This window comes from Lolium perenne, chromosome 1 (genome assembly GCF_019359855.2).
Source record: "Lolium perenne isolate Kyuss_39 chromosome 1, Kyuss_2.0, whole genome shotgun sequence".
In the NCBI taxonomy this organism is placed as follows: Eukaryota; Viridiplantae; Streptophyta; class Magnoliopsida; order Poales; family Poaceae; genus Lolium; species Lolium perenne.
The window spans coordinates 113,369,494-113,391,130 of NC_067244.2; the positions used below are offsets into that span (position 1 = coordinate 113,369,494).

Sequence of the window (21,637 nt, forward strand, 5' to 3'; positions counted from 1 at the left end):
TCATCAACTCTTCCTTTCCTCTTCTCATTGTATTTTTGTTGTACAAAATCGATGTTTTAGCCCTATTTACCACTTGAACCGACATAGCTTCATAAGTATTCAGGATTTGGATCCCATTGAAATGTTTTCTAAGGAATTTTTTACGCATCTAAACGGGGTCTTTTACACTATATTTCATAGGAAATTGCAATCATTTAAACCTCTTGGTAAGAATCTTTTGCTTTTTCTACAATGGAATCAAACTTCGGCGCAAATGAAAACCTATAGAATCGGTACAAGCATGACATTAAAATGAAGGGTGTTTTCTATTTATAGGTTGGAATACTGCACATCAAAGAGCCGTATGCAGCTTAATGTTCTTAGTTTTGGGTCGAAGAGGGTGATGATTTAGATACGAACTTTGATCTTTGTTATTCGTCATAGTTCGCCCCACAAGTTAATTTCGAGATGATGTGTGCTAATTTGTTCCGTTCTGCTGACTGTTGCTCTATAAACACAAGATAAGAACTTATGAAGTAACAACCTGCGAAGATGGTGAACTTTACAAACTCAACAGAGAAGGTACCATCTTCACAGTTCTCGTTGTATAAATTATAAAATATGAAGCTCCAGGTTTTAGGCGGTAGAATACTACCACTGCTGGGTGTTAATCAGCAAAAGTTCTGATAAAGTTCTCAAAAAGATAGAATAGTGTCCGGTAGCCTCTCTCTAGGCACCTCGAGGGTCACTTGAACTCTTACTCTGCCTCGTTCCCATTAACAGTTGTGCCCTGCTGCAAAGGGTTTATCAAATATGGTGAGTCTTTGTACTTGGCATATTCTGGTAAATCTAGGGCTTTCTCTGCTATTCTCCCATCCTCATGAATCCTCTCTATCAAGCTCTCAAGCGATGGAAAGTTGGCCTAAGCATTTGAGAAGTAATGTCACAAGTTAGCCAAAATGAAACTTATTTTTGCCAGTATAAATGTCGTTTGGTCCTCAATCACCTCAGGTCGGATGTACCCAACAATAGCAAGGCGCAGCTCCTCTCCATAAAAGTCCTCATCAAAACCATGAAGCAACCATGGTTCCTGAAATTAATGCCATTTAGAACAAATTAATATAACTAAGCATGGAACGGCTTGTGTAAAGAACACTCACAATGGTCTTCTCTGTGTTGTCAAAATAAGGGTTCCAGCCAATGCTCATGACCATCTTATATACACCTCGCGTTGAAAGTCCAGCCCAGCCAAAGTATACACCTGATGTATGCTCTGACAGTATGTCGGAAAAGTTTTCTGCCGGTAAGTTCGCTACAAGACAGACAAATATAAAACTATCAGTGATCAGGAGTGTACTGCTATTAAAAAACCAAAAACGTGAACTAGAGTATATATTTAATTCCAACAGAACGTATTTCATCCAAGATATGATGAATTTCTCAGTGTCACAGGAGTCTCTTTTTACTGTGTGAAACCCTTTTCATACAACATTTCCAAAAAATCTTATCGAATAATCAGATTATGCATGCATAGTAAACTTGATTAATTAAGTAAACTCAGAAATGCATTATCATGAAAATAAAGGGACAAGTGGCTATATAACATCCATTTCATTTAGGTGCTATAAACCAGCATGAAACGATTGATGCATCTTACTGAGTCAGTTAGACTCTTAGAAGCATTGGTTTGTCTAGCGGCTTTTCAAGTAACTCAAAAGTCAAAACACATAACTGGTAACAGGAAGTAGGACAGCTAGAATTAAAAAAAAAAACGAATGAACAAAAAAGGTCCATGAATGAACAAAACGAATAACACAGTATCATGAAAAAACCAATTGTAGAAGTCGCATGTGAAGTCACGTTGTACTCTTCGGAGTCTTAAAACATGCTAGTGCAATTTATCTGCAACTTGCATGTTCTACCATACCTGTTGGTATTCCTAGTACTTTAGAACCACGGCCAAAACCTTTGATCACAGGTCCACCAATAAACCATGGTTCTATTGCCAAGGTACCTTCAATCCCTACGCAGAAAAATGAAAAACAGGTAAACTGAGTATGTCCATAATGTTGAGAATGATAGACAGATAGTCCAAAGAATTAGAACATACAATCATTGAAGGGTGGCAAACCCCACTTTTCAGGCCTTAAGTCAAGGAGGGAATTGATAATCTCATCAGCAGAGCTGAATTCATCAGTCCTTTTGGGTACTGAAGGTACAGCTATGACATGCATTCCTGCAGCTTTACCAGCAGGAACACCTGGCCTGGCACAGTCATTAAGTGACTATGTTAGAGTTATATGGTTTCTATGACACTGCAGGCTAAACTATAAACAGCGAAGCCAGTAATGCTAGTGCAGATCAGAAAAACAATACAATTATAAAGGTGGTGGATGTAAACCTAATATATCTACAGAATGAAGTATATGGAGCGCCAATCCATCTACATCTTTTAAAATTATCGGTGTTGCACACAATTTCTGAGATTTATAACTAATATTATTAAGTGAATTAATCAAGTAGTACAACTGTAGGCTGTTATGAATTATGATGTGGAAGACCAGTCATATCAGAAATTATCTCTGTCAAGTAGACGGACAAAGTTCTTTTCTTAAAAAAAAGCAAGAAATGCATTTCTTGATTTTCACAGAAGCTATCAAATGGTTACTGAAACTATATTTTCGTTGCACGCAGCCACACATGTAGCTTTCAGAAATGAAAACCAAATTTCCATGCCAATCAAAAAGTGTTCCACCAAAAAATGTCTATATTGCAGAGTGTGACATATTGTAAATAGGTAACCATTCCATGCACAGAACATTAACATAAATAACCGAAAGTTAGCCAAGGCTAAACTTACAAGGAATCCTCAATTACTAGGCAGTTCGAAGGGTCAGCGTTCATTCTTTTTGCAGCTTCCAAAAATCTTGAGCAGAACAGGAGCAACTAAATGAGATAAATATGACAAATCCATAGGGTATCAGCAATGAAAACATTATATAGCACATTCTCTTACATGTCTGGTGATGGCTTTCCTTTCTCTACTTCATCTGCACCAACAATTGCAGAGAAATACTCTTTCCATCCTATACATCATAAGAGTTATTTACTTGATATACCATTTCACTAAATACAAAGAAGAACATGAAGATTTCAGAATTCTCTGAAGCAGGGGAAACCGGAAAAGGGTACCTTGATGGCAGGAAATTTTGGAATCAATGTTTGATCTTGAAGAGTTGGAAGCTACAGCAGTTGGTACCCTGTTACTCTTCAAATGTTTTATTAACCGATTAGCTCCTGGAAGAGCTTTTATATTGCCCCATCTGCGATATGAAATTAAATATTCTACTCATTAATCTGAAGGAATGTGATAGCAAGCGGAAAATACATTGAGATTTTTTTCAGGACTATTTACACACATTACATCATGAGAAAATTTTACTGCTTATGTCATCATGCCCAATACCAATAACAACCTTACCAAAAGTGACTAAGAAAATCGTCATAAAGAGCTTTAAACATGGTTCATTACAATTAGAATGAGGATATTTTTTTTCCTTTCTACTGAAGTACTTTCTGCACTATACCCGGATTTCACTTCGTTGTTTAAATTGCATCGAAGGGGCTTAATTAAGAGCTACTACACGTAATTCTGCTACTCATTTGCAGAATTCCTTCGCCTGTGATTTGCCGTGCAATTTTAAAGCATACTAGAGATAAATGTGAAATTCCTTTTTTTTCGCATTGAAACCTCATAATGGTAGTACCAGATGCTTGCTTGTAGAGGAGCATGAAAGTAGCATAATATGCATGTACTAATAAAACACGGAGATATATTAAAGTCACAACCTATATAACATTGTATTATTATCGTTTCCATGAATTATTCAGTCCAGTACAGCCAAGCATGCCGTTGTTAATGCATAACAAGTGCATATGCAGATGCAAACACAAGAACATAGACACACCTCAGCACGGCATGATTTAAGATTTCTAGTAGCAGCATTTGAGATTTTTTTTTTTTTTCAAAAGTAGGCTACCAATGGTATTCGGTAACTCAAAAGAAAGTACAGGGAGAAAGAACATTGGCAATAAACATATACTTGCACAATAAAAAATTAACTAACCAATCTACTTTATCAAGTAAATGGTCAAATGCAGCCAAAATGGAATAAATGTCCCACTGCAGTTGCATGGTTAAAATATGCGGTTTGCAAAACATCGAGAAGTACAAAGGGGTTCCAGTGACATTACTGCTCGCTGAACATTGGATTTATCAAAGAAAGGAACTCTTCGGTGGAGTAAGGGAGTCCGTAATCTTCTAAAACAACTGCTGCAGCTTCAGAAGGTGTCTTCCCAATAAATTTGTGAGCTTTCTTACTGTCCCACTTTTTCCCATTTTTTACAAGAAATGGTTTCAGCACTTGGCTTACGACGCAATCTGCCAAATGGTACAAACAAGGTACGCAAAGATGAGACTTCAGAGTTTTAACTTGGAAAGATCAACTCTGAATACACGAAAACTTTGCAACTCCCAGTCACCTGTATTTAAGAGGGTGCCATCCAGATCAAGAATGACGTGAGAAATAAGCCTAGAAATGGGCTTTGGCGCTGCCATTTCCAAGAGCAGAAGAGCTTAATGTAGCAAGAGACCAGTTATTTGGGAAGACCAACCTGTCATATAGCCAAACAATTCAGTCACACACCACATCAATGGTCGTAAACTGTGAAGTGAGTCCAGCAATGCATTTAAAAACGGGTTTCATATCTATAAATAACTACATATATTATATTACAAAACACTGAACAGATCCTACCGTTCGCTTCTAAACCTGAACTGGAAATTATAAATAAAACCATTTCTTCATCCATGCTTTGGATAGTATAGAGCGCCATTTGCAAGAACATACACAGTTCTGGTGTTTGGATGGGTGTATCAGGTTGAATTTGGTAACCTCCTCCCAATTGGTGATGAAGTTGTCTCTACTCCCTCCGTTAGGGATTATAAGGACGGCGCGTATCCCTAGGTCGTAAATTTGACCAACGTGATACAAGGTATATATTACAAAACATATATCATCAGAAAGTTCAGATGTTCTACTTTCTAATAATATAATTTTTGTGATGTACAATTTATGTTATGTTGGTCAAATTGATGATCTACGAATATCCCTAACAGAGAGAGTACTTGTGTGAAAGGAAATACAGTAGGTTCCAAGGCTCATACTTACAACAGGATAGGTTGGCAGGGTGAGCGTTTCATCAAACAGTCAGTTCGCAGGCGCATAACACCTCTTATCAAATAGTTGGTGTGCATACTAATAATTAGAGCCGGCAGTAGAGCAGGCAAGCAGCACCAGTAACACAGTTGGTCAAACAGTCGGTGAGCGTAGCACAGGAGAACACAGAACAAGAACCAAACGAGAGGCGCCTCGTTCCAGTTGCCGATCGAAAGCGCAGGCTATGCCCGTGTTGCCCGAGAAGCGAGATCACCAACATCAGAAACTAGAAGGAGCTTACCAAAACTAGATTTTCAACGAAAATTGAAACTTAAACCGAGACAGGAACGAGCCAGGAGAGGAGGAGTACCGGGGCAAGAGGGGTTTTCCTTTCTCCGGCGCCGCCTGTCGGCCGCCGGCCTGCCGCGGGGCTCTGTGGTTGGCTGCTCCGAGCGCCACGGAAAGAGGGGAACAGCGAGTCCTATCGCGAAAGAACAATGATGTGGGGTGTGGATGGACAAATGGGACTAGGATTCAGGTACTTCCGTACTTGCAAACCTGGCCCCTTCTATCCAGCGTCCAATACACATCCAACGGTCCACAGCTACCTGCCTAGAACTTTTTATCTTTTTATACACTAGGATTCACTTTTATCTTTTTAGCACAAAAGATCCATAGTTACATGTGCATGTGCCAAAGCATTGGACGGAAATAACAAATACCCCTTCCGTCCCATGAAACATGTATGCAGTTTTTATTGGGAGATTGGATGAAACTTTTGAGGAGGAGCATATAGTGATGGATGATCCTTTGACCCAAACAATTTCATGTATGATCTTCAATAGGAAAGGAATATTGTGTGTATATGGTTTAAAAGTTTTCCATTTACTAAATACAAAGCCAATGCCAACGCACTATTTGTAAAAGAGATGGGCCAGATAAGCACAACAAATAATTAATTGGCTATTGCTCCGGTGTCCCCCCCCCCCCCCCCCCTAAACTTTGTTCTATTTAGATGGCTATGTTCTACTGATACCCCTTCGTGGATTGACTTAACATGTGTGTTTGGTTCATGGGCAAACATGTACAGGATGGGATGGGATAAAATATGTTTAATTAACGATTAATAGAAAAAGATAAATATGCCATTAACACACCGGTTAATAGTAATTAACGGGTCCTTTTTTTCTTTGTGGTGGAGGCCGGACCTAGCGGGCGGCCGCCTACCCGTGCCTAGCAAGGTCACTACCCGCACATATTTAGCGAGGCCGTTTTTGTTGACTGGGTGTGGTGCAGACGTAGCAAGCTCGTTGCTCGCCGCCGCCGAGCTAGGGAGCCACGTTGAAAATCAAGCCCGCCGCTTACCGCGCCCTGGAGGCCGCCGATGTCGAGCTGAGGAGCCACGTGGAAAAGCAAGCCCACCGCTCGCCGTGACATGGTGGCCGCCGCTGAGCTGGGGAGCCACACATACGACGGTGGCAGGTGTCGGAGTCGCGTCGACGGCCATGGATTCTCAGGCGGCTAGTGAGATTAGTCATGAAATTCACGGATCATATGGTCCAGCCTTTCTCAGAAATATTCGGCTTTTGGGATGGGATCATCCATATTTTCTGGTCACGAACCAAACACACGTTTACCACCTGAACGTCGTTCGTAGTGGGGGACACCGGAGCATAGCCCTAATTAATTAGATGCCACTACAGTTATTGCAGATTTGAGAAATTCAATTGCAATTTTCATTTTTTGAAAAATGCCACTGGAAGGCTGAAAGTAACACGTAATAATTGTAGTGGCATATATCAACTTAATCCGAAAAGGTATATTAGACATGCAAGGGAAAAATATGGAGAAAATCCTAAAATAGAAGTTATGCTTCTTTACAAGAATCTCTCTGACAAATTTCTCAGTTTAGAAATAAATGATGACTCCAAAGAATATTGTTTGTTGTTAGAAAATGCATTTGATTCCGTCGGTCCAAAGCTAGATTGTAAACTCAATGCATATACTAGTGCTACGAATGAACCAAGCAACGAACAAGAAAATGTTGACCCGAATATGTAACAAGCAACTTACTTTCTAAATGCTGCACAACAGAGGGATATTTAATCCAAAAAAAAATATGGAGAGAACCAAAAATTGGATTGCAAAGTTGTGAAAGAGAAAGCGGAAGTCAACATAAGCCACATCAACAACAAAAGGATCAAATATATGGTGCAATCTAGAAATTCCTATATGATCTTATCATTCATCCTACACTAATTATTTTATTTTTCATTGGCAAAAAAGAAGAAGAATGATGTCAACAAGAAAGGAGAAAATGTGGTGCATGAATAACACATTGTCATTTTAGCCCCAGATCCCACTTGTGATGATAGTCTTTATATATGATGGAAATCTATTCTAGTATCTAGAACTTGGTTAGTTAGGATTTTGGGGCTAACTTTAGTATTTTGTGAGTATTTTGGAGGTTAACTATGTTTTTTTTTATGCCAAACTGTGCAAGTGAAATGGCCTAATTGTGAAGCACACAGAACCATTATTCAATGATAGTTCTCGGTGGTACATATTTTAGTGGTATGTGCAAACTCCATTAGTGTCAAGTGTTGGAGAATTTCAGTGTTAAATTGTTCTTCGTATAATCTCTATTCAGTTTGAATGTATGGAGCATTCTTTTGTTGGGTTCAGTTTTGCTTCAGATCTGTATTTCAGTTTTTCTGCATTTTTTTTCTCTTGTATGCGTTACTGCCGGCGAAATGGGCGAGGTGCCGATGATAAACTGGTTTACCCCTGGCGGTTATTAAAGTGCCACCGGTAGGATGATACCACCGGCGAGGTGATCGCCGGAGAACAGAAATGCGCCGGCGGTAAGACAATTCCTAGTAGTGTGCTGGTTAGATTGTTAGAATCTGAAAGCTTGTTCAGGGGCAACATAGTTTAAATTTTTCGGTGTAAAAAACGGCCCTCATTTCCCCCCACCAGCTCTCACCGCTCTACAGTAACTGGTAGCCTCTCTCCCGCGGCCGGGCCGATCCGAAGCCTCTCCGCCGGAATAGCCGGCCGGAGACGGTGGAGGTGGTGCGCCGGAGTAGTCTAGGTTTAGTTTAGGTTGTTTTCTGGTGGCTTTGCGGCTGTATGCCGCCGTTTGGGGGCTCTCCCCGTAGTGAAGACGATGGCCGAGATCTCCGCCGCCGGATCTGGGCCAAGTTAGGGCTGCTTCTCCTTCTTCCTCTGCTCCGATGGCCGGAGGGAGGAGAGACGAAGAGCAGCAGCGTCTTCCCCAATAATCTGGTGGTTGAGAGCGCTTCTTCCCCCCTGGATCTCAACACAGGTAAAGCCTTCCTGGCCGGCCATGGTGGCGAGGAGGAGCTGGAGAGAGGCTGGCCGGTTTTGTCTCTGGTGGCGGGATCCTGCTCTCTCTGCTGGTGTAGTAGCTGCTCCAACGAGTCGCTCCGTTCTTCTCTGGCTCGCCATGGTGGCGAGAGGAGAGGTGGTGATCCGACGAGCTGGGACCCTGCTCATCAGCGCCTGCCTGCAGGGTGCTATGGTGCTTCATCGTCGAAGCTTGTCTGTGAGGAACACGCGTCGCTCCTCGTCGGCGGCACGATCTTTGGCCGGCATGGCGGCCCATCTGCAACCTCCAAGACGGAGGCTCTTCTTCGCTCTGTTCGTCGGAGCTCGTCGACTCTCCGCCGCCAAGTGGTTCGTCCCCAGTGGAGGAGAATCGGCCGGCGGTTCAGCAGCATCGCCGGAAGTATGCTATCGAGCATATCGGCATCGTATCTCGACGGCAGCGTCTCGAGGTCGCCGGCGGTTGGTGGTGGAGGAGCCCAGGGACCCGATTGCTTTTTTACTTTTTGTCTCGGGGTTCTTTTTGCAAATTTGGAGGGCCTTACTTCAAATACTGGTTTATCGGTGCAAGAGAAGCTAGAGGTCCTCTTTGTAATTATGTACCCACCACGTGTAATGCAATGATATCTCTAGGGCCTTCTAGGCCCTTTCCTTGTTCAAAAAAAGTTTGAAATTTTCATTCGGCATATGTATATACATGTTTTACTTTATGTTATGTTGGAATGCAGGTGCAATGTTTTTTTATTTTGCAAATGAATATTGTTGGACTAATGTTTGTAGACCTCACCTTTCCACATAATATATGTATCTAAACGTATTTCATTGTGTCTATTCACTCATTTCAGATCTTTATGCAGTCCACCTTAAAATATCCAAAAAAAAAAAATTGAAGAAGTATAATTACTTGGAGGTGGTGTTTTGGCTCATAGGTACATATGAACCTACTATTGAAAATGCATAAATATTACATCTCAAAAATATCAAAAAAACTGGAAGTAAAATTTCACGTGTACATATGGACATTCTATGTTCTCACACAAGCTTGCGCGGAAAACGAACATTTTGCATTGTTTGTATAAAAAAGACAAAAAAATGTTAAGTTAATAGTAATGTTGAAGCATCAAAATTTGTCTTTTTTACATGTGACACAAAAAATGTTATTTTTCCTAAAATTTGTGTGCCAACATAAAATGTCTAGATATACATGGGAAAATTTATTTCATATTTTTTTTACATTTTGAATTGTATTTTCACATAATAGGTTCATATGCACACCTATGACCCGAAATGCATTTCTCTAATTACTTGCACTATACTCATGACCACTATGAGACTCTTTTTACGATGATAATGTGGAGTTAGAGCGGGTGTACATGTATACTATTGATTCCCAACTTCTCCTTATTTGTTCCCCTGGCTGGTTTGTTACTTTGATCTTTCTTTACACCAACTTTTCTTTGCCTTCAAGAAATATTGGCCTCATTTTTTTCCTTTGGGCTTATGGCTTCAGCCAATTGCTCCTCTCAAGCAACTTACTATATGTACATACTTTTATTATATATAAAAAATAAAATAAAAATACACAGTGGGTTGCCTCAACAAAAAAAGTTGTTGCAGTGGCTTGATCAAACTAGTAGAGATAGGAAAAGAGAGATGATCTGATCTGATCTGGCAAGAGGTGGAGACAAATTGGATGTGGATCGGATAGTGTCCTTTCTATATCTGTTTTCATATTTTCACAACGAATACGATGCGGATACGGATGCTAATGAATACGAATTCGGAGCAGATGTTAATCTAATAGGAATATGGGTTAGATGTTTTCTCAGTTCGGAGGCGGATACGAATATGAGGAAATAATAAACGCGTGTCCTATAATGAGTCAGCTATAATGATAGAGATAAATATACTGATATAATATATGCATAGTAGTTTTTAGTTGAATCACATAAAATAACATCTGATCGATTTGTTAGTTTCTCTAGTTTAGTTAATTGGCATATTGGGGTCAAATTACTGAAATTATCTAACATAATCTTATTCGGATATGAATACATCCCGTTTCATATCCACATTTTCTTCAAAATGCAATACCACATTTGTACTTGTTTTCTAAAATGGATCCAGATATTTACCATATCCATTTCCACATACGTCCATATTCGGATATTACCACTTCACTTTTTGATTTCTCGAATACGAATGTCGGATAATATGGACTATCCACTACCAGTTTTCACTCCTAGATCTGGCAGTGCACTCCAACTGAGGTGTATTCTGCATCTTATGGAGGTATTAAACATGTCTTCATACCAGCTATGTGGAAGCTTAAGATACCACCTACGATTCAGTGTTCCTTTAACTTTTTTTCGCAAAACAAAATCATGACAAGAGATAACTTAGAGAAGGACACACTCTTTGGCCTTTACATGACCCAATATAGAAATGCAACGCTCCTGTGAAATTCAAGTTATTTGTGTGGAAAGTGGTGTGGAACCGTTGTTGGATGGGCGACATAAGATTTCGCCATGGCCTATCTAATGACGACTCTTGCACCTTTTGTCTTCAACACTCCGAGACAATTGAGCATCTTCTTCTGCAATGTCCTTTTTCGAGGAGCATTTGGTTTGAGGTCTTGTGAAGTCTAGCTCGGTCCTCTCTTGCCCCATCTGTCGTGGATGTGCTCCTTGTTTGGTGGTCGAGTGTGCTCAACACATGGCCCTCAAAAATCCACCCTCAAGCGCGGTCCTTTTTCCTCCTAGTGCTTCGATCTATTTGAATTGAGAGAAATAATTGGATCTTCAAGAACAAGTCAAGGACGGAAATGTTTTTGTTAGATGCCATCATTGAAGAGGCGGACAGGTGGAAGCTTGTGGGTATGTTCCCTTTTATTTCTAGTGATCTATGTCTGGGGAGTTGTAAGAGTGGATATTTTTATTTGGTTCTTCTCCTATCTATAAAAGAAAAATGCATGTTTTCTCGCGTGTTCCTAAAAAAAATCTCTAGATTTTGTTTTCTGCAACAAATTAGAGTCAGTGCAACATTTATTTTTTGAATGCGTTATAGCTAAACATATCCGGGGAGAAGTAAGAGTGATGTTTGGCTTAGTAACAAAAGATTTAAACAATTCTATGTTACTTCTACTGTTGTCTTGTGGGGAATTTGGCTTTTTTGAAATAACATGATTTTTGAATCTAACCAATGGATCGGTTTGCATTGATTTTATGCTTTAATGCAATGGAACGGGGGTTCAACCCCTGTTAATCTAGAAAAAAAAATACCGTGAAGCCATTTTTCGATATTTCAGTCCCTGTTCCACTGTGTAGAAATCCAGTTTAAAAAACACACAAGTAGATAATCGGAATCAGATGGAATGGCACTAGAACACTTGAAGTACATTATAGACAGTTCATGACGAAAATACCGCAATGACAGGTTGTCACTACAAGTGACCAGAGAACTATTTCCAGTAACAGGTGAAGAAACGCATCAATCAAATCAAAACTTTAGTTTTTAATTTGATCTGAATTTTTGTTTTTTTTCAAGTTTTTCATCCAACTTTGCTATCACTGAAGGACTGGACTATCCGGCGGCGCCGCACATTTGATTTTCCGTGCGGCGGTTCCCACTACTCACATGCATGCGTAATTAATTAGTCTCTTACACTTACATGTATGCAATTATTAGTCATCACACTCACATGCATGCCACTAATTAGTATTCACGTGGAGCCATCTCACCTTCGTATGTACGATGCATGCAAACAATGATGTCATGCAATATTCTCTCACTTCTCAAATTTTGAAATGTTTTATCTCGTAAATCATCTGCCCAATTGATGTTCTGTTTTCAGAATCGGCTTAGTTGCCACAAGATTTTCGAAACTAGATCTCATGTCGCTATGTTTTGATAATTTTTTTTCATCAACAATTGCCAGATTATTCTCTCATACTTTCCAGATTATCAATTCTCAGACTAAAAAAAATTGTTTATCGATATTTATAAGATCGTCACATATTTGTTGGGTTATGCATGACTAGATGCCGACAGTTGTTAGATTTTGTGATGTGTTTGTCATATTTATTCGCTACTTTATTGTCGGATTGAAATAACGTATTTGCCAATTTTATTACGCCATTCTACATGGATGCAAAATGCATGATACATGTTTTTTGTTGCATGGTATCATCTCCTAGTTGCTGGACACATTTCAAGGCTCGCTCTCTAAATTTTGTAGATCATTTCACTGTCTAAAAATATGGAGTATATGCACATAACTGTGATGGCAATTGTATGTTGATAATCTGGCAACCGTGTTAACATAATCTGAACCAATAAAAAAATTCATCCAAACATAACAATATGTGATCTAGTTTTGAAGCCCTCGTCGAGACGAATTTCGTGGTGAAAACGAATCACTAATCAGATTAATGGTTTAGGAGATAAATCATTTTCAATTTTTGAATCTAGTAATTAATGCGATGATGTCAGCGTTAGATTACTGCATGCATGCATGTTACGGCTCCTATAGGGAAAAACATCCAAAACCTGCCGTCGCACATGTTTGAGTTTGTGCGGCGCTTCTACATAGATTTTCCCTCATTGAATTTCAGTGATTTAGGTAGACATCAAAATAATTACCATTCGATCGAAACATTTTAGACCTCTCGGAACTACACATGGATCATAGCGAGAATTAGGACCTCTTTCCTACTTCTTGAACCACCAAATCCGCTTCTGCCAAGATTTTGAATATTTTTATAAGTTTTAAGAGAAAATTCTCAGTCCTCGCGGGCACAGCAGAGAGACCCTGCTGTTTGGGGCTGAACGGGTCTGCTAATCCCCGAGAGAAACTCTTGGCTTCGATTTGTTTCCTCGGGGAGTGGTACTAGTGTGAGAGTGAGGCCGTGAGGAGAGTCAAAATAGGGGAGAAATGCAAGGGGAGATGGATACTTTCAGCTGCAGCCAGTGATTTCATAGTGATAACTAACTGCGTTGGGCTGATCATCCGACTTCAAATAGTAAAAGTAACTTCAGAGTGAATTTATCCGTGCAAACCTCGACTCTGATTCTGATTCCAATTCAGAGTAATCACACAAACTAAACATTATTTAAACTGATGCGTTCCACAAATACGAACTATCAGCCAGTGATTTCATAGTGATAGGCTGATAGCTAACTGCATTGGGCTGGTCATCCGATCAAACCACTCAATAGTAAAAGGAACTTCAGAGTGAAATTATCCGTGCAAATCTCGATTCTGATTCCAATTCAGAGCAATTCAGAGCAATAATTTCAGAGTGAAATACCTTATTTTAACTGCTTAGAACACAAATACGAACTAACTCTGTAGGATAACAAGCTCAAGACGATCTTCTACAAACTACGGAGTAATATCTAAGATAAACTCCTACAGAGTAGGGAGTAGTAATCCGTGCGCTTCGCCAGATTGCGTATAGTAGTGGGTGGTGATCTAATAATGTTTTCTGTGACGTTTCCGTGGCTCACTCTGATCTCCTGGCTGCTGCTGCTGCCTTTCGACATGCCTCTTCTTCTGCTGCTGCTGCTGCGGTGGCGCCGCAGCCGTCTTCCTACGCTGATCACGCGACCTCTTCACCATCGCAGCCATTGCCGGAGTCGCGTAGGCCCGGGCCGACCCTTTGCTCTGCTTGATAGGCCGTTTGTACTCCACAGTCCGTGAGCGCAAACAGTCTCGTAATCCTTCTCCGTCTTCGTCTTCTTCAGCTTCTTCACATTCATCCTCGTCGTCCTCATCACTATTGTCTAACTCTAAACTAAGCGGTATGCTCTGGCTCATCAGCTGCATGCCGCCGGCGCGCTGCTGCCTGTGCGAGCTCATCCCGGACAGGAAGCATGCGCGTCCTCTGGTCTCGTACTCATCTCGGTCTTCCACGCGAGCGATAAGGTCACGCAGCTCGCCCTCCAGGGCCGTGAACGTACTGCCGCCGGACATCCGTACCGCCGAACGCTCGACGGCCTCAAGCCGGCGTCGCAGTATCCCTGCGCCCTCGGCATGTTCGTTGCGATCAGCCGCGTCCCGTGCCGCCGCCATGTCTTCAGTTGCAGCCACGCGCAGCCGCTCACGCTCGACCTCCACGGACGGCTCCTCGTCGGTCACCTCAACAGGCCTCTGGACCACGACATCGTCTCCAGTGACGTCGACCGCCTGCCCCGTAGCGGCGTCTCTGTAATTGCAGCTCAGCTTGATAAGGCCGGTGACGCCATCATCGGCTCCTGCAGCAGGTACGTCCAGGAGTACCAGAAAGCGCCTCTCCTCGTCGGCGTAGAGCTCGCCCACGTCCACCGAGGCCGCACGGCCACCGGCGTCCACGCGGTTGTCGTAGCGTCCGGACTTGACCTCCCGGACGCGCACGCCAGGATGTAGGCACGTCATCGCGATGCGGGCCTCCTGGACGGCGACCGTGAGGAGCCCGCCGAGGCACTGCGCGAACGAGTCCTGGAGGACAGCCTCGTTCTCGATGAAGGAAAACGTCCCGGCTGTCATCTCCGCGATTGTGTGCATCGCCGCAGCGTCGTGGTCGGCGCCGAAGCCAAACGTGTGGACCGCCGGAGGCCGGTTGCCGGCGCCGCTGTAGGTTAGCGAAGATGGCACAAGGTTGATGTAGTTAGCAGCGTTTCTATCATGTCTCATCCCGTAGTACGTGTTCGAGTCCTGCCCGTCGGAGAGGAGCATGATGCTGGTGACGGCGTTCTTGTACCGGCGCTGGTCGAGCACCTGGGCGGCCACTCGGAGGCCTTTGCCGATGTCCGTGCCCCCGTTCGCGAAGAGGGACTCCACGGCTCGCTTCGCCTCGGCCTTCCCCGCGTCAGATGTGCGCACGAGACGGAACAGGCGCCTCGCGTCGTGGTTGAACGTGACAACGGAGAGGCGGTCAGCGGATCCGAGGTTGTCGATGACGAACCCCATTGCCTGCTTCAGCAGCGCCAGCTTAGAACCGATCATGCTGCCGCTGACGTCGAGCACCGTCACGAGGTCGAGCGGCGCGCGCGGGGCCTCGGTGGCGGCCGCCGATGGCGCCTTCACGTGCACGAGCACCGCGAAGTTGTCGCGGGACGAGCCCCTCGCCACGGCCGGGCACTCGCAGTGCGCCTTGAGGACCATCGCTCCTCCGTTGGTGCCGGCTTCGGCATCCGCCTGAACGATCTCCTGCACCGGATCGTCATCTTCGTACGTGCGGCCGCGCACTTGCCTGGATGACGACGACGGCGGCGGAACCTGTTGGGGCGATGGCGGCGGCGGCACCCGTGGAGCGTTGACGGCCGGCAGGACGGTCCACGGCGCCTTGCAGAGCGGGCAGTCGTGGTTGCCGTGCGCGACGCTGGCGGAGATGCAGTTGAGGTGGAAGGCGTGGGAGCACTCCGCCGTGAAGCCCGCCTGGCCGCGAACCATGCCGCCGAGGCAGATGGCGCACACGTCAGCGTCGCTCGCGTCGGCCATGGAGCAGCGGAAGGATTGGATCTTGATGTGCGTAGCTAGGGATTTCTTCTCCCCTCTGGTTCTTGGATGACATCGGCGAGTGGGCGGCCGGGCGTATATATAGCGCCCGCCTCGGGTTAGGTCGGTTCAACGAGTAGTCCTGAAACCAAGGTGTGTAACCGCCACGGAAACAAGGCAAATACTACTACGTTACTCGTATTTCATTTCCATGTCCGAGTGGACTTTCCATCTCGACATGTTAGCTGATCAGAGCCCTTATTATCTGTAATTTACCAAGAATTTCAGGTTAGGTCATGTACAATGGTAGAGAAGACGAGTGTTCTTTTAGCCGTCCACATTATCTAGAACAATGTATTATCGCTTGTGTCATCTCTAGCAATTAATAAGAATTAAATAATTTTAGTAGGAAATTGGGTTGATAAGAGAAGACATATGGTATAATGGAGAAAATAGTATTCTCTTATTATCTAAGAGACCATCCCTTAGCTAAGAGAAGACAACATTATCTTATTTTATTCTCTCTTCTCTAATTAAGCAAAAAATCCGACGTGGTGACCGTAAGGGAAGGATGACGTCATCCTATTATACATGCCCTTAGCGAACTGCTGACGTATGCTATCAAGGAGTAGGGACCTATCTGGGAGTGTCTAATCTGCATATAATAGCTGATTTTCAATTCAGAACCTTCTAGATTTCTAATTTCTCAGCGCGTAAGGGGTCCACGAATTTGGGACAAAGAGACTTAAAAACCTAAATGGTACCAAATTGAAAAGGGATTTCTATTTTCGTGCCCTCGGGTCCTTAGTTGTGCTCAGTTTTTCCCAGCTCCTTAGTTTTTCCTCAGTTTTCCCCAAGTCCTTGTTTGAAACGCGCAGAATCAGCTCAGATGGCAGGATTCCCGTTTAGTTGACCGTTCCGTGCTGACGTGTGGGGCCGCGTTGTGTGGGCCCGCGTCGCGTGGGGCTGGTAGAAAGGGACCGCGTGGGACAGGACGAGATAGCGTTTGGTCGCACGTGAGCAGGAGCTGGGTTTTGTCTCTCTCGGCCCAAATTGGCATTTTCCCTTTTAAGAGTACCTTTTTCTGCCTCCTTCTCTCTGCTTTTTTCACCTAATTAGTATCAAATCTAGAGAAGCTTGCATTTCTGTCTTTCTTCAATTGTTATTTGTGCCTTTTGGCCCTCGTTGTTTGCCCAATATGGCAGCAAATCTAGTAGGGAGCCCAATCTAGTACTCCATCTGGTCCATATGTATGTAGTTAAATCTAGAAGCAAATCTACAGGAAATGTACGATAAATTTACAAGGTCATATAGTAGAATAGGGATAGATAATAGGGATCCCTCCCTATGTAATAAGCTGCATTCAGTAGCCAAACATAGTAGGGTTCGAGGTTCTTCACAGCACCATCATACTAACAACATAACAACGAGGGATCCCTAGCTAACAACAAAGGGATCCCAACAACAAAATGGAGGAGGCAGCAGCAGCACACGTCCAGGACTCCGCCTACCCCATCTGCCTCTGCCTCCACGTGTTGCTCCCCTTGGGAGCCTTGGGCTTGAGCGGAGGCATGCGCCCGGCGGAGATCTCCACCCGCTGGATGCTGCGGAGGTGCATGCCGAGCGTCATGTGCTTGGCGCGGAAGGAGTGGGGGTTCACCGACGCGCCGACCTTGGGGTTGGTGTTGCCGATGTTCTCGGCATGCGTGAGGACGCAGTTGAAGTCAGTGCCGCCGAGCCTCCTAGTGCAGAAGGGGCACCTGTAGACACCCTTGGCGAAGTAGGAGACGTACTGGCCGACCTGCAGCCTCCGCAGCACCTGACGAGTCTTGATGTCATGGTGCTCGTCGTCGCTGCCGACGTCGCTGCCAGACAGCTGATCCATATCAAACGGGAACTATTAGTGAATGAGTTGCAACGATGACTAACGTGCATGATAACAAAGTTAGGAAAAACAGAGGCAGCCTCAGTTAGAGTGGATACGATTATATGTCTACAGGGACGGTGTAAGCGAACCAAAGCTCATGCACAACAGATTTGTACACAGAAATGGTTCACTGAACCCTCCCTGTAAAAATCTGTGCCCACCGATTCATCATAGGCAAAGAAACATATTCCAGATCTGAACTTGAACACATTCCAGATTATTTGCAAAATTAAACGGTTGATATCTTTTGATTCGTGCATAAAATAACTGATTGAGATCCTATGATTACTTGCATAAATTAACTGATTGAGATCCCATTATTACTTGCATAAATTAACCGAACGGCCGAACCCCAAATCTTAAACGAAATCTAGGAGGGATCAAAGCAAAATGGAATAAAATCGGCGCAAATATTAGCCCAATACTCATCCATCCACAGATCCATCTACACTAGCAAAAATAGGGTTCAAAAAGGAATGGGGAACAAAAAAGGAAGCAAACCGTAGTTACCTCGTTCCATGGGTCCTCCATGGAGGTGTCGTAGGGGTTCGGGGGCGGGACGTACGGCACCTCCTCGTAGGGGTCCCATCCCGGCGAGATCTGAGCGCCACCGGCGGCAGCAGCCTCCGATGCACCGGCGGAGGAGGCGGCGACGTCCGTTGAGGGGACGGCGTCGAAGAGGGAGGCGTCGCGCTTGGAGCCGACGGCGCCGTGGACGATGGGATTGGCATTCTCCTTGTCCATCTCGCCGGCAGAGGAGAGGGAGAGGGAGAGGGTTTTTTGCTTTGGAGAAGATGATGGGACGTGAGAGAGGAGGCGTTGCGTAGGCGAGTGAGAGTGACAGAGATAGTGGGAGGAGGCGTCTATAAAGGCAAAGGGTGGTTAATGCGACCCGCGTCCTACGCGTCCACCGCTGCACGTCTGCACGTCTTGGACTTCTGCAATGCGACACGCGTCCACGATTGCACGTCTTCGACTTCTGCACCGCGACCGGCGTCTACGCGTCAACAATTGCACGTCTTCCATTTCTGCACCGCAACACGCGTCCTCGAGTCTAACCCTGGAAATTTAGATATACTCAGGTATAACCTTGAGTATTATACTAGCATTTTTTGTGTGCTCAGTTTTCCCCTTGAGTGCTAATACTGGCTAGTGCAATATGCTCAGTTTTACCCTCAAGTAGCTGGTCAACAGACAGTCAACAAATGGGATTAACTAGTTAAATGAGTCATTTAATGTGCAAAAAATTCCGAAAAATAGTGGCACATACTCATGGAGTCTTTACCACAAATTGCCAGTTCTCAAAACATTGATAAGTCATAGATAAATCAAGTTTTACCACAAATTGCCACTTCTCAAAGGCCTTCTCAAATCACCTAGTAGCTATGAAGGTGCATGGTTTTCCACAATAAGCCCTTCCCAAAACAGCTTTCCCCAAAACATACTTTGTCTAAATGAAGCCACAATTCTCACACTCATGTATATTTGTATTGCAAATAGTTTCAGATAGGCCAAGATGGATTTTATTGTACAAAACACGCATTTCCCATTTTTTAAATCTCATATTTGAATCCCTTAGTCTGTTTATTACATAGGTGCCCTTGGTTTCTTGATACTACTCAGTTTTGCCCTCTCCCTCCACAAATTCTCTCACACGTGCAACATTGCCCTGATTGGTCCAGCCCATGTCACGCGGATCGTGCCTGCCGACCGTTGATCGTATGATCTAACGGGCAGGATAACCCCTCTCTCTCTCTGTCGGCGGTTACCTTCCACTCTCTAAGTATGCTAAAGGGCGGTTTTCTGTATTCATTTTCACGCGCTAAAAATTATAAACTCTTTTAGGCATTACTTTTCACGCAAAAAATGATAAACCATCACCGATTTATTGTAGCCATTAATTTTCACGCAAAAAATGATAAACCATCACCGATTTGTTGTAGCCATTAATTTTCACGAAAAAAATGATAAACCATCACCGATTTTTTGTAGCCATTAATTTTCACGCAAAAAATGATAAACCATCACCGATTTGTTGTAGCCATTAATTTTCACGAAAAAAATGATAAACCATCACCGATTTGTTGTATCCATTACTTTTCACGCAAAAAATGATAAACCATCACCGATTTCTTGTAGCCACTATTCATGGTAAAAATGATAAACGAACCAATCTATCTATCTCTGTATTTGAAGTTTGGAAGGGTTCACCATCTAGTTATGTTAACTTTCGAGGTTTTGACCTAAAAACAAATGGGTATTATAAAGGGAAATAAAAGTTCAAAAAAATGTAAAAACTAAACAATCTACCTATCTTTGTATAGAAGATCGTCTGTATGATTTTTGAGGTCATTTAGAGAAGGTAGAAAAATCCCTTTTGAGAAGGTCGAAAAAACCTAACTTGTTACAAAAGCTGGTTTCAGTGAGACCTAACCAAATTTGGCATACATTATGCCATATCTATAACAACAAGGAATATCTAAAAGGTAAAGTTTCACAAAATTTGAAAATTATGGCGAAAATGATGCCATACATGATGCTGTTTTTCGAGGTTTTGACCTGAAAATCAATTGGTTATTATAAAGGGAAATAAAAAGTTCGAAAAATATAAAAACGAAACAATCTATCTATCTATGTATAGAAGATCAGCTGTATGAAATTTGAGGTCATTTAGAGAAGGTAGAATAAATCACCTTGTTAGAAAAGCTGGTTTCAGTGAGACGAAACGGCATGCGTTTAAGCAAAGTGATTTTTTCGAACATCTCCAAATGACCCCAAATTTGCCATACATGATGCCATACGTGTAACAACAAGGAACCCTATCTAAAAAGTGTCAAAAAAGTTTGCCCAACCGTATAGCTCTATCAAAAAGAACCTCACCATGGCGCTAGTATAATTTTGGGCTTAGTTACAAACTTTCGTTACCTAACCTTCAACACGAAACTTGTTTCAAATCACTTTTGGCGTACAAGAAACAAATCCCTCCTTGATTCGAGCACCACAGCCTCCAAACTTTGCCGATGCCGATATCGGCATGGTCAGAATGGCTATGCTCGCCGCCACTGCTAGGTCACCGTCGAGATGCACCCTCAATCCCGTCCCCTCATTCGATCACTGACACACCAGAGATACCGCTGAGGCCAATGCCGAACGTACATGCTGATGCCAATGCCGAACATGCATCCACGCCGATGTGGGCACGGCCACGCCGCCCCGCTATGCTGGACGCCACAGACCACCGCGAGGTCTTTCCCTTCGCCATCACACTCTTCTAGCACCCATCTATACACGCTATGTCGTGGATGTAACCACGGCAGATGCTACGGGGGGTAGCACTTCATTGATGCGAGGGGAAGGGAACATTGCCATCTACGGGTCGAGGTGCAAGAGACGCAAGGGTTTTACCCAGGTTCAGCCCCTCCGGAGAGTAAAAGGCCTACGTCCTGCTAGATCTTTATTGCTCAGTGGAGAATTACAATGGGGGGGGCTCAGTCGGCGGCTACGCCGAGAGCTTCCAGGGGGAGATTGGATCTCAAGTAAGGTGTCCTCTAGGGTTTAAGCTCGGGGGTTTATATAAGCACCCCCGATCTAGGGTTACATGGAGATAACTCCGAATCATATCAGTTGCTACTAATCCGGGATCCGCTATCCCCCTCGCAAGTAATCTTCTTGTCCAGCCGTGTGGAC

General features: G+C 43.6%; 2 protein-coding genes across 2 annotated transcripts; both read right to left on the reverse strand.

The window, feature by feature from the left end:
* Nucleotides 1-508: 508 nt before the first annotated feature.
* On the reverse strand, nucleotides 509-5,720 carry LOC127299520 (bifunctional riboflavin kinase/FMN phosphatase). Its single transcript, XM_051329493.2, has 11 exons — nucleotides 5,569-5,720; nucleotides 4,522-4,653; nucleotides 4,234-4,420; nucleotides 3,172-3,302; nucleotides 2,996-3,065; nucleotides 2,840-2,905; nucleotides 2,090-2,244; nucleotides 1,907-2,002; nucleotides 1,140-1,291; nucleotides 986-1,069; nucleotides 509-901 (listed from the first exon to the last, which is right to left on the reverse strand). The coding sequence occupies exons 2-11, from the start codon at nucleotides 4,595-4,597 to the stop codon at nucleotides 737-739; spliced, it is 1,182 nt and encodes a 393-aa protein (XP_051185453.1). The 5' UTR covers nucleotides 4,598-4,653; nucleotides 5,569-5,720; the 3' UTR covers nucleotides 509-736.
* An 8,139-nt stretch (nucleotides 5,721-13,859) lies between these two features.
* Nucleotides 13,860-16,074, reverse strand: LOC127348332 (E3 ubiquitin-protein ligase WAV3). Its single transcript, XM_051374415.2, has one exon. It carries the CDS (start codon nucleotides 16,024-16,026, stop codon nucleotides 14,020-14,022), a length of 2,007 nt encoding a protein of 668 aa, XP_051230375.1. The 5' UTR covers nucleotides 16,027-16,074; the 3' UTR covers nucleotides 13,860-14,019.
* Between the last annotated feature and the right edge of the window lie 5,563 nt (nucleotides 16,075-21,637).

Bases quoted from the DNA above. Each gene is read 5' to 3' on its own strand.
- LOC127299520 (XM_051329493.2), bottom strand. From the start codon at position 4,597: ATGGCAGCGCCAAAGCCCATTTCTAGGCTTATTTCTCACGTCATTCTT. The intron at 1,292-1,906 runs GTATGGTAGAAC...TCTGTCTTGTAG, and splicing joins AGTACTAGGAATACCAACAG to CGAACTTACCGGCAGAAAAC. The intron at 1,070-1,139 runs GTGAGTGTTCTT...CATTAATTTCAG, and splicing joins ACAACACAGAGAAGACCATT to GAACCATGGTTGCTTCATGG.
- LOC127348332 (XM_051374415.2), bottom strand. From the start codon at position 16,026: ATGGCCGACGCGAGCGACGCTGACGTGTGCGCCATCTGCCTCGGCGGC.